This window comes from Hypanus sabinus, chromosome 26, assembly GCF_030144855.1.
Source record: "Hypanus sabinus isolate sHypSab1 chromosome 26, sHypSab1.hap1, whole genome shotgun sequence".
In the NCBI taxonomy this organism is placed as follows: domain Eukaryota; kingdom Metazoa; phylum Chordata; class Chondrichthyes; order Myliobatiformes; family Dasyatidae; genus Hypanus; species Hypanus sabinus.
The window spans coordinates 18574665-18587409 of NC_082731.1; the positions used below are offsets into that span (position 1 = coordinate 18574665).

The following is a 12745-nucleotide window of genomic DNA, read 5'->3' on the forward strand; positions in this document are numbered from 1 at the left end:
TCACTCATAACTACTACCCTGTATTTCCTGCACCATTCTGAAATCTGCCTGCTTATCTGCTCCTCGGTGTCCCGAGGGCAATTTGGGGGCTTCTAGACTACTCCCAGCACAGTGACTGATCCCTTCCTATTTCTGACTTCCACCCAGACTGACTCTGTGGACACTCCCTCTGCAGCGTTCTCCCTTTCTACAGCCGTGATTCTATCCCAGACCAGTAATGCTACTTCCCACCACCCCACCTTTCTACCTCCCATCCTATTCCTTTTAAAACACCTGAACCCCAGGACCTGCATCAGCCAATCCTGCCCTTCCTCCACCCAAGTTTCAGTAACGGCCACAACATCGTAGTTCCACGTACTGATCCATGCTTTAAGTTCATCCCCTTTATTCCTAATACTCCTAGTGTTGAAATAGACACATTTCAACCCCTCTGACTGGCTACCTTTATGTTTCATCCCCTGCCTGTCCTTCCTCACCAACTCAGAACTCTCAGCATCATGCCCTTGTCCTTCTACCCTAATCTCTGCACTCACATTCTGATTCCCACCCCCTGCCAAACTAGTTTAAATCCTCCCCAACAGCTCTAGCAAACCCACCCGCCAGGATATTGGTCCCTTTCCAGTTCAGGTGCAGCCCGTCCGTTTTGTACAGGTCAGACCTTCCCCAGGAGAGATCCCAATGATCCAGAAATCTGAACCCCTGCCCCCTGCACCAACTCTTCAGCCACGCATTCATCTGCCATAATTTCCTGTTCCTACCCTCTCTGTCTCGTGGCACAGGCAGCAATCCCGAGATCACCACCCTTGAGGTCCTGCTTTTTAACTTTCCTAACTCCCTATATTCCTTCTTCAGGACCTCATCCCTACTCCTATCTATGTCATTGGTCCCCACATGGACCATGATATCTGGCTGCTCACCCTCCCTCTTGAGAATACCGAGAACGCGATCCGAGATATCGTGGACCCTGGCATCAGGGAGGCAACAGACCATCCGGGATTCTCGATCTCTCTCACAGATCCTCTTATCTGCCCCCCATCTATTGAATCCTCTATCACTACTGCTCTCCTCTTTTCCCTCCTTCCCTTCTGAGCTGAGGGTCCAGTCTCGGCGCCAGAGATGCGACCACTGCAACTTGTCCCTGGTAGGTCATCCCCACCGACAGTATCCAAAACGGTATACTTATTGTTGATGGGAACGGCCACAGGGGTGCTCTGCTCTTCCTGTCTATTCCCCTTCCCTCTCCTGTCTCCTGACTTTTATTGGTGACTGTCTCCCTGAAACTCTGCTCTATTACTGCCTCTGCCTCCCGAATGATCTGAAGTTCATCCAGCTCCAGCTCCAGTTCCATATAACCATATAACAGTCACAGCACGGAAACAGGCCATCTCGGCCCTCCTAGTCCGTGCTGAACTCTTAATCCCACCTAGTCCCACCTACCCGCACTCAGCCCATAACCCTCCACTCCTTTCCTGTCCATATACCTATCCAATTATACCTTAAATGACACAACTGAACTGGCCTCTACTACTTCTACAGGAAGCTCATTCCACACAGCTATCACTCTCTGAGTAAAGAAATACCCCCTCGTGTTTCCCTTAAACTTCTGCCCCCTAACTCTCAAATCATGTCCTCTAGTTTGAATCTCCCCTACTCTCAATGGAAACAGCCTATTCACGTCAACTCTATCTATCCCTCTCAAAATTTTAAATACCTCGATCAAATCCCCCCTCAACCTTCTACGCTCCAATGAATAGAGACCTAACTTGCTCAACCTTTCTCTGTAACTTAAGTGCTGAAACCCAGGTAACATCCTAGTAATTCGGTTTGACAGGAACTGCAGCTGGATGCACCTTTTGCAGGTGTAGTCATCAGAGACAATTGTGTTGTTCCTGACTTCCCACATCCTACAATTGGAGCACTTAACTGCCCTATCTACTGCCTCCATTACCAACTCCTGTTAATTAAATTAATCAAATAAACTTACCCGGCCTGACCTCACTGGGAGCAAGCTCATCTTCTGCCGCTGCTCGCCGAAGCCTCTCGAGCCAAAGCCTCAAAGCTCCACTCCTTCACCAGCCCACTCACTGGCCGCTCTGCTTGAACTACCCCTTTTTTATTTGTTTGAGCTTTTCAATTTTCAATTGTCCAATCATTTGCTCTCTGCTGAGTCTGAGCTACTCAAATCTGATTTGCCCAATCAGCTGCCTTCCGTGGGAATCTGTGGAACGTGTTGCCACAAAGGGCAGCGGAGGCTGTCACTGCGCGTATTAAAGGCAGCTAGTGTTGGCTCTTGATTAGTTAAGGTCATGGGGAGAGTGGGTATGAGTCAAATCAAATCTCTCTTGTTCAAATGATGGGGTACACTAGACTCGACAGGCCGAATGGCCCACTTCTGCTCCTATGCAGAACAGTTGCAGAGAAGGTGCAAGATCATAATGAGGTCAAGAGTCCAAAGTCTATCTTATACGAGTGGACCATTCAATAGTCTAATAACAGTGGGGTGGAAGCTGTGTTTGAACTTGGTGGTGCATACCTGGCTTTTGTATCTTCGGCTAGATGGAGAGTATGTCCGGGGTGAGTCCAGTTTGACACCTTGTATTCCATCTGGTTAGCCGCCAACCTGAAAGCATGAGCTTCACCTTTTCACACCTATGGTGATGAAATGCTTTGAGATGTTGGTCGTGGCTAGAATGAACCACTGTCTCAGCAAGGGCCTGGACCCTCTGCAATTTGCCTGTCACCATAGAGGGCCGACGGCAGACACAATCTCAATGGCTGTTCGTAGGGCCTTAGATCACCTGGACAATGCAAACACCTATGTTAGGATGCTGTTCATTGACAATAGACCTGTGTTTTACACCATCATTCCCACAGTCCTGATTGATAAGCTACAGAAACTGGGCCTCTGCAATTGGATCCTCCACTTCCAAACTGGAAGACCACAATATCTCCTCCTCACTGACAATCCACACTGGTGCCCCTCAGGGGTGTGTGCTTGGCCCACTGCTCTACTCCAGCTGTACCCGTGACTGTGTGGCTAGTACAGCTCAAACGCCACCCATAAGTTTGCTGATGATACGACCATTGTGGGTAGAATCTCAGGTGGTGACGAGAGGGCGTACAGGAGTGAGATATACCAGCTAGTGGAGTGGCGTCGCAACAACAACCTGTCACTCAACATCAGTAAGACGAAAGAGCTGATTGTGGACTTCAGGAAGGGTAACACGAGGGAACACATACCAATCCTCGCAGAGGGGTCAGAAGTGGAGAGAGTGAACAGCTCCTGGTGTCAAGATCTGAGGATCTAACCTGGTCCCAACATATTGACACAGCTATAAAGAAGGCAAGACAATGGATATATTTCATTAGAAGAGATTTGGTTTGTCGCCTAAAACGCCTGAAGACTTCTGCAGATGTACCATGGAGAGCATTCTGACAGGGGGCATCGGGGTCTGGTGTGGGGGGGGGGTGGCGACGTACAGAACCGAGAGAAGCCTCAGGAAGGTGTAAAATTAGTCAGCTCCATCTAGGGTTCAAGCCTCCACATCAAAGACATCTGCAAGGAGAGGAGTCTCAGGAAGGCGGCAACGACCCCTATCACGCAGGACATGCCCTCTTCTCGTTAACATCGGGTAGGAGGTAGATGAGCCTGAAGCACACGCTCAGAGATTCAGCAACAGCTTCTTCCCCTCTGCCATCCGATTCATTGAACTCCTGACCACTACACCGCCCCCCCACACGCACACACACACGCACACGATTTCTGCTTTGCACCATTTTTAGTCTATTTAATAATTCAATATACATATAGACTTAGTTTAATTGATATCCTTATTTAGTTTTTCTATATTATTATGTATTGCATTGAACTGCTGTTGCTGCTAACAAATTTCACGACACATGCCGGTGATAATAAGCCGGAGTCTGATTCATGACAACTTGTGCGGGCGGCCGAGTGTCTACGCGAACTTGCCGTACACACCCGAATCAAAAGCTGGGGATGAAACAGACGGTTCATCTGCTGAGGACTGGATCTGTGGCAGTCGAGTCTCGTGACCCGGGTTTGTACAAGGACACCAGGAATGACCTGTGGGGGTCTATTTGACTTGCATAAGCTATAAATCACAATAGTGTATAGAGAAAAGGTTTCCACCCACATATATTGTGGTCCCTCTTGCCCTGATGCTCCCCATAAATGGGCATTCCTCACACACACCCAGCATCAGCAGCTCTGGTGCACGGCTTGAGATTTGTGCTGGGGCAGGCTCAGAGTGAAATGGCATTGTCTGCTGGGGGTGGAGTGCGGTGGCCGGTGGGTTGGGATTGATGTGGGGGAAGGGGACGGAGAAATCCTGGGCCACACACAACACTCATGTCTTTGTTTGCATTTCAGCCACACAATGGTCAGACACTGCGGACTCGTGACAGCCCAGAACACCCCAGGTGAGCAGTCAGCCACGTTTAACACAGTTCCCTTTGACTAGGAGGGAATTTGCCTGTTGAGTCCATGTTGGTTCACGCAATCCCATTCCCTGACTGGATTCAGGAATGGGAATGGGAGAGGGCCACTTGGATTGTGGACACGGGAGTGAATGGGAAGGGGTGGGGTCCATTGGGATTGTGTACAGTGGGAGTGAATGGGAAGGGGTGGGGTCCGTTGGGAGTGTGTACAGTGGGAGTGAATGGGAAGGGGTGGGGTCCGTTGGGATTGTGTATGGTGGGAGTGAATGGGAAGGGGTGGGGTCCATTGGGATTGTGTACAGTGGGAGTGAATGGGAAGGGGTGGGGTCCATTCGGAGTGTGTACAGTGGGAGTGAATGGGAAGGGGTGGGGTCCATTGGGATTGTGTACTGTGAGAGTGAATGGGAAGGGGTGGGGTCCATTGGGGTTGTGTACAGTGGGAGTGAATGGGAAGGGGTGGGGTCCATTGGGAGTGTGTACAGTGGGAGTGAATGGGAAGGGGTGGGGTCCATTGGGAGTGTGGACGGTGGGAGTGAATGGGAAGGGGTGGGGTCCATTGGGATTGTGGACGGTGGGAGTGAATGGGAAGGGGTGGGGTCCATTGGGGTTGTGTACAGTGGGAGTGAATGGGAAGGGGTGGGGTCCATTGGGATTGTGTACAGTGGAAGTGAATGGGAAGGGGTGGGGTCCATTGGGATTGTGGACGGTGGGAGTGAATGGGAAGGGGTGGGGTCCATTGGGGTTGTGTACAGTGGGAGTGAATGGGAAGGGGTGGGGTCCATTGGGGTTGTGTACAGTGGGAGTGAATGGGAAGGGGTGGGGTCCATTGGGGTTGTGTACAGTGGGAGTGAATGGGAAGGGGTGGGGACTATTCGGATTGTGGACGGTGGGAGTGAATGGGAATGGGTGTGTCTCCATTGGGATTTCCAATGGTGGTTTCTACACCCTCCCCCTCACCTTGTTATTCCCCCGTCCCGACCCAGTTCCTCTGAAGAAGATCTCGGTGCGAGTGGAGGTGAAGGGGTTTGTGGCCGATGTGTCTGCAGACCTGGAGTACAGGAATGAGGAGGCTTCTCCCCTGGAGGCCGTGTTCACATTCCCTGTGGACAGCGATTCTGCCGTCTACAACTTCCAAGCGACGGTGGACGGGAAGACGATCGTGGCCGAGATAAAGGAACGGGAACAGGTGGGAGTTGGGTGGGTGGGAAAGGGTACATAGACCACTTAATCACCTAAAAGAATCTAATTCTAAGTCGACAGGACAAATTATCTTTCGACATCTCAGTCGGAGTCAGACTCCCCCGGGATGGGGATCAAGGTCTGTAAAGACTGATGTGGGATTGCGATTCCAGCGTGGTGATCCCTGGATTGTGCGGTGGGAGATGATCTTTTGGTGCGGCTAAGAGGGGTGGGGTTCTGAATTGGAGCTGTGTGTTTTGATCTGCGGTGGTGACGAGCTGGGAGATCTGTCCCAAGTTAAGGTCTTTGAGCCAGAGCTGGGACCTTCTATCTTGAAGTACTGACTCGGGAACTCAGATGAGATCCTGGGATATCAGATAAATGTTACCGGACACAGGGATCTTGGGATCTGGGACCAGACTGCATGCTGGGGGGGGGGGGGGGGGTGGTGGGGAGGAGGCAGATCTGGTAACCAGGCTCCTCTGCTCTCTGCCCCAACCTGCCCACACCCCTCCCCTCCAGGCTCAGGACGCCTACGACGACGCCATCTCCTCCGGCCAGGAGGCCTTCCTGCTCGAGGAGGACAGCAGTAGCAGTGACATCTTCACCTGCAGGGTGGGCAACCTGCCCCCAGGCTGTGCGGTCACCGTCTCCTTCAGCCTGGCCCAGGAACTGCCCCTTGAGGCTGATGGTGCCGTCCGCTTCACTCTGCCCGCTGTCCTAAACCCCCGGTACTCCCCTGCAGGTAAGTTCCTGGTCCCAAAGAGAGGGTCACCCACCGATGCTGCCCTGCAGTAGGAGAGAGTCAGACACAGGGTGAGGCTCCCTCCACACCATCCCGTAACACACTCCCTGTGACAGGGTCAGGCTCCCTCCACACCGTCCCGTCACACACTCCCAGGGACAGGGTCAGACACAGGGTGAGGCTCCCTCCACACCGTCCCGTCACACACTCCCAGGGACAGAGTCAGACACAGGGTGATGCTCCCTCCACACCGTCCCGTAACACATACCCAGGGACAGGGTCAGACACCGGGTGAGGCTCCCTCCACACCGTCCCGTAACACAATCCCGGGGACAGGGTCAGACACAGGGTGAGGCTCCCTCCACACAGTCCCGTCACACACTCCCAGGGATAGGGTCAGACACAGGGTGAGGCTCCCCCCCCACACCGTCCCATCACACACTCCCAGGGACAAGGTCAGACACAGGGTGAGGCTCCCACAACACCGTCCCGTCACACACCCCCAGGGACAGGGTCAGACACAGGGTGAGGCTCCCTCCACACCGTCCCGTCACACACTCCCAGGGACAGGGTCAGACACAGGGTGAGGCTCCGTCCACACCGTCCCGTCACACACTCCCAGGGACAGGGTCAGACACAGGGTGAGGCTCACTCCACACCGTCCCGTCACACACTCCCAGGGACAGGGCCAGACACAGGGTGATGCTCCCTCCACACCGTCCCGTAACACATACCCAGGGACAGGGTCAGACACCGGGTGAGGCTCCCTCCACATCGTCCCGTAACACAATCCCGGGGACAGGGTCAGACACAGGGTGAGGCTCCCTCCACACCGTCCCGTCACACACTCCCAGGGATAGGGTCAGACACAGGGTGAGGCTCCCCCCCCACACCGTCCCATCACACACTCCCAGGGACAAGGTCAGACACAGGGTGAGGCACCCTCCACACCGTCCCGTCACATACTCACAGGGACAGGGTCAGACACAGGGTGAGGCTCCCACAACACCGTCCCGTCACACACTCCCAGGGACAGGGTCAGACACAGGGTGAGGCTCCCTCCACACCGTCCCGTCACACACTCCCAGGGACAGGGTCAGACACAGGGTGAGGCTCCCTCCACACCGTCCCGTCACACACTCCCAGGGACAGGGTCAGTCTCCCCCGTTCAGTGCACTTGAATCTAACCAAACCACCTCCAACTCTCCCAGGCACCCAGGGTCCCTGTATAACCCAGGCCAGTGCCCCCACGGACAAGCCACTCTACACTTTGGAGCTGGAGGCTCATTTCCACAGCCCACATGGGATCTCCCGGATCCAATCCAATTGCCAAGTGACACCCGTGGAATTCCTCAATCCCGACAAGACGTCAGCCAAGGTAAGGAAAGCTGTTTCACACCAATAACCATCAGTGGGACAGTGGTCTTGTGGAGGGGAAGTGGCAATAAAGTAACAATTCAAGTGGACAGACGGAAATCAGATACACTGACCGGTGTCCCTCAGGGGGATATCTGTACACTGACCGGTGTCCCTCAGTCCCTCTCCCTCAGGGAGATATCTGTACACTGACCGGTGTCCCTCAGTCCCTCTCCCTCAGGGGGATATCTGTACACTGACCGGTGTCCCTCAGTCCCTCTCCCTCAGGGGGATATCTGTACACTGACCAGTGTCCCTCAGTCCCTCTCCCTCTTGGGATATCTGTACACTGACCGGTGTCCCAAAGTCCCTCTGCCTCAGGGGGATATCTGTACACTGACTGATGTCCCTCTCCCTCAGGGGGATATCTGTACACTGACCGGTGTCCCACAGTCCCTCTCCCTCAGGGGGATATCTGTACACTGACCGGTGTCTCTCAGTCCCTCTCCCTCAGGAGGATATCTGTACACTGACCGATGTCTCTCAGTCCCTCTCCCTCAGGGGGATATCTGTACACTGACCGGTGTCTCTCAGTCTCTCTTCCTCAGGGGGATATCTGTACACTGACCGGTGTCCCTCAGTCCCTCTCCCTCAGGGGGATATCTGTACACTGACCGATGCCCCTCAGTCCCTCTCCCTCAGGGGGATATCTGTACACTGACCGGCGTGCCTCAGTCCCTCTCCCTCAGTGGGATATCTGTACACTGACCGGTGTCCCTCAGTCCCTCTCCCTCAGGAGGATATCTGTACACTGACCGATGCCCCTCAGTCCCTCTCCCTCAGGGGTATATCTGTACACTGACCGTTGTCTCTCAGTCTCTCTTCCTTAGGGGGAAATCTGTACACTGACCGGTGTCCCTCAGTCCCTCTCCCTCAGGGGGATATCTGTACACTGACCGGTGTCCCTCAGTCCCTCTCCCTCAGGGGTATATCTGTACACTGACCGTTGTCTCTCAGTCCCTCTCCCTCAGGGGGATATCTGTACACTGACCGGTGTCCCTCAGTCCCTCTCCCTCAGGGGGATATCTGTACACTGACCGGTGTCCCTCAGTCCCTCTCCCTCAGGGGGATATCTGTACACTGACCGGTGTCCCTCAGTCCCTCTCCCTCGGGGATATCTGTACACTGACCGGCGTGCCTCAGTCCCTCTTCCTCAGTGGGATATCTGTACACTGACCGGTGTCCCTCAGTCCCTCTCCCTCGGGGGATATCTGTACACTGACCGGTGTCTCTCAGTCCCTCTCCCTCAGGGGGATATGTGTACACTGACCGGTGTCCCTCAGTCCCTCTCCCTCAGTGGGATATCTGTACACTGACCGGTGTCCCTCAGTCCCTCTCCCTCGGGGATATCTGTACACTGACCGGTGTCCCTCAGTCCGTCTCCCTGAAGGGGAGTTTCTGGTGACTGTCTCCCCTCCTGTTCTGCTCTGTGTTCTGACCCTGTGTTGTGACCCCATTTCCAGCTCTCCCTGGTGAAGGGTCACGGCTTCGACAGGGACGTCGAGCTCTTGATGTTCTCCGAGAATGTCCATGAACCGAGCGCCATCCTCGAGGCAGGGCCGCGGTCTGCTGCTCCAGGTGGGGGCATCTCTGGGAAGGGGAATGTGCCCCATCTTTGTGGGGGGCTGTTGGAGTAGGGTTGTATGGGGTGAGAGGGGAGTGGGAATGTGTGGGATGGGGCTGGAAGGGTGGGTGGGAAGTGAGAGAGGGGTGTGAAATGCAGGGTGGGGATGGGAGGTGTCCGGATGGGTCCTGTGCTCCTAGATAACCAGCGCTGTGTGTGTGATTTGGGAAGAGTCCCCTCCTCCCCCTGACACGCTCCTCTTGCCCCAACACAGGGACCCTGATGGCCGACCCCACTGTCATGGTGAATCTCTTCCCCCGGTTTCCCGAGGATCTCCAGGACGTGCCGACAGGCGAGTTCATTTTCCTCATGGATAGGTCGGGCAGCATGGGAATGTCGATGTCTCACGGAAACTCCAGGTCCCGGATCCAGTGTGCCAAGGTAAATCCGGCCCAGGATGCAGAGGGAATCACTCGTGCGGGCCTATGGGACGGAGGGTCTGTTTCGATTTTCCGGCCGGGATGTGGAGTTGTGGGAATGCCCGGGAGAGTCTTCAGGACTGACAAGTTCTGTTCTCCCCCCACAGGACACGATGCTCCTGCTCCTCAAGAGCCTTCCCATGGGATGTTTCTTCAACATTTACGGATTTGGGAGCCACTTCACCTCGTTCTTCCCGTAAGTGGGAACTTTCATCCTGGGGCCGGGAACTTGAGGGCCAGAATTCCCGGGTAGAACCTGACCCAACCATTTCCCATCTTGATTCGTTCAAGCCCCATGTGTGCCGCCCAATGCAGCCACCTTCGCCAGCACCCCCGCCCCCCCCCCACCTCGCCGTACACTCCCTGTATAAAATGCGTGCAGGGAGAATTGGTAAAAATAGAACTGCAAATGATCTTCATAACGTCGAGTAGTTACTAGCCTGGTGAGTGATTTGCTCCGAGTCGCCCAGCAGCATTGGCCACTGAGTCTGGAATTACTAGCACATTAACCACATTACTTATTGTCTTCATCGGCCGGCAGTAGGTCAGTTTCAGTGGCTGGTGTGTACCCACTTTCATTTACCGTCTTCTTTCACTGCTGATTCAGTAATTAAAAGTTCAAAGTTACAAAGTACATCTTTTATCAAAATATATACAGTGGAATGCAAAAGTTTGGGCACCCCTGGTCAAAATTTCTGTTACTGTGAATAGCTAAGCAAGTAAGAGATGACCCGATTTCCAAAAGTCATAAAGTTAAAGATGACACATTCCTTTAATATTTTAAGCAATATTGCTTTTTTTTATTCCCATTTTTTACAGTTTCAAAATAACAAAAATGGAAAAAGGCCTGAAGCAAAAGTTTGGGCACCCTGCATGGTCAGTACTTAGAAACACACCCTTTGGCAAGTATCACAGCTTGTAAATGCTTTCTGTAGCCAGCTCAGAGTCTTTCCATTCTTGTTTGGGAGATTTTCACCCACTCTTCCTTGCAGAAGACTTCCAGTTCTATTTAACTTCCATCAGTCCACAGGACTTGTTTCCAAAATGTATCAGGTTTGTTTAGATGTTCCTTTGCAAACTTCTGAGGCTGAATTTTGTGCTGAGGACACAGGAAAGGTTTTCTTCTGATGACTCTTCCATGAAGGTCATATTTGTGCAGCTGTCACTGCACATTAGAACAGTGCACCACCACTCCAGAGTCTGCTAAATCTTCCTGAAGGTCTTTTGCAGTCAAACAGGGGTTTTGATTTGCCTTTCTAGCAATCCCACGAGCAGTTCTCTCAGGAAGTTTTCCTGGTCTTCCAGACCTCAACTTGACCTCCACCATTCCTGTTAACTGCCATTTCTTAATTACATTACGAACTGAGGAAACGGCTACCTGAAAACACTTTGCTATCTTCTTATAGCCTTCTCCTGCTTTGTGGGCACCATTTATTTTAATTTTCAGAGTGCTAGGCAGTTGCTTAGAGGAGCCCATGGCTGCTGATTGTTGGGACAAGGTTTGAGGAGTCAGGGTATTTATAAAGCTTTGAAATTTGCATCACCTGGCCTTTCCTAACGATGACTGTGAACAAGCCATAGCCCTAACAAGCTAATTAGGGTCTGAGCTCAAATCTCTTGGTGTGTCCAAACTTTTGTATGGTGCTCCTTTCCTTTTTTTCACTATAAAATGGTACAAAACAAAAATAATATGCTAATCTTGCTTAAAATGTTGAAAGGAATGTTTCATCTTTAATGTTATGACCTTTGGAGATCAGTTCTTCTACTTACTTAACTATTCACAGTAACAGAAATTTTGACCGGGGCTCCCCAAACTTTTGCATGCCACAGTATGCATGAAACAGCCCCTGAGATTTGTCTTTCCACAGTCATGAAACAAAGAAAACTATGGAACCCGTTCACAGTAAAACATCAAACCTCACCCCCACCCCATGCCCATCCGTAATTAAACTAAATCACGTAAGCTGCAGAAAAAGATGAGCCAAAAACAGTGAATATAAAACACAAACTCAATAGAGTCCAGGCATCATAACGTTATCTATACAGTCCAATGCACGAACCGCATCGATTAACTTTGCACAAGACCAAGGACTCCAGCACAATTCTCCAGCAGCATTGAGCAGACCATTCAAGCGCAGACACCTTCCTTCAGGAGCAGTCAGTCAGAGACTGTCACACAGAGACACCGAGAGACTGTCACACAGAGACTCAGAGACTGTCACACAGAGACTCCGAGACTGTCACACAGAGACTCCGAGAGACTGTCACACAGAGACTCCGAGAGACCGTCACACGGAGACACCGAGAGACCGTCACACGGAGACACCGAGAGACCGTCACACAGAGACACCGAGAGACCGTCACACAGAGACTCCGAGAGACTGTCACACAGAGACTCCGAGACTGTCACACAGAGACTCCGAGAGACCGTCACACGGAGACACCGAGAGACCGTCACACGGAGACACCGAGAGACCGTCACACAGAGACACCGAGAGACCGTCACACGGAGACACCGAGAGACTGTCCCGCGGAGACACCGAGAGACTGTCACTGAAAGACAGAGAGACACTGTCCCGCGGAGACACCGAGAGACTGTCACTGAAAGACAGAGAGACACTGTCACACGGAGACACCGAGAGACCGTCACACAGAGACACTGAGACACTGTCCCGCGGAGACACCGAGAGACCGTCCCGCGGAGACACCTACCTCTGACGGCAGCGAGTGAGAGGGCAGTAAACATCGTTGACTACCGACTTGCCTTCTGTTGAGAAGCAGGCTGGACAGCTCGAGTTAATTTCACACAACAGTTAACAAAACTATTTGCCGTAACGTGTCTTATCAGCCTCCCTGAGATGTGGAGCTCCCGGCAGTGACATGCGACACCCTGTTAGTACG

General features: G+C 52.7%; 1 protein-coding gene across 33 annotated transcripts in view; it reads left to right on the forward strand.

Annotated features, from left to right (window-relative positions):
* Nucleotides 1–12745, forward strand: part of LOC132381858 (von Willebrand factor A domain-containing protein 5A-like) — a 59368-nt gene that overhangs the window by 13454 nt on the left and 33169 nt on the right. For all 33 annotated transcript variants that reach the window (XM_059951509.1, XM_059951513.1, XM_059951516.1 and 30 more), the window contains exons 2-8: nt 4394–4443; nt 5445–5647; nt 6163–6385; nt 7597–7763; nt 9265–9379; nt 9640–9806; nt 9952–10040. In XM_059951509.1, coding sequence (XP_059807492.1) covers nt 4401–4443; nt 5445–5647; nt 6163–6385; nt 7597–7763; nt 9265–9379; nt 9640–9806; nt 9952–10040 — 1007 coding nt within the window. In that variant the 5' untranslated portion in view covers nt 4394–4400. The remainder of the gene's footprint in view (nt 1–4393; nt 4444–5444; nt 5648–6162; nt 6386–7596; nt 7764–9264; nt 9380–9639; nt 9807–9951; nt 10041–12745) is intronic.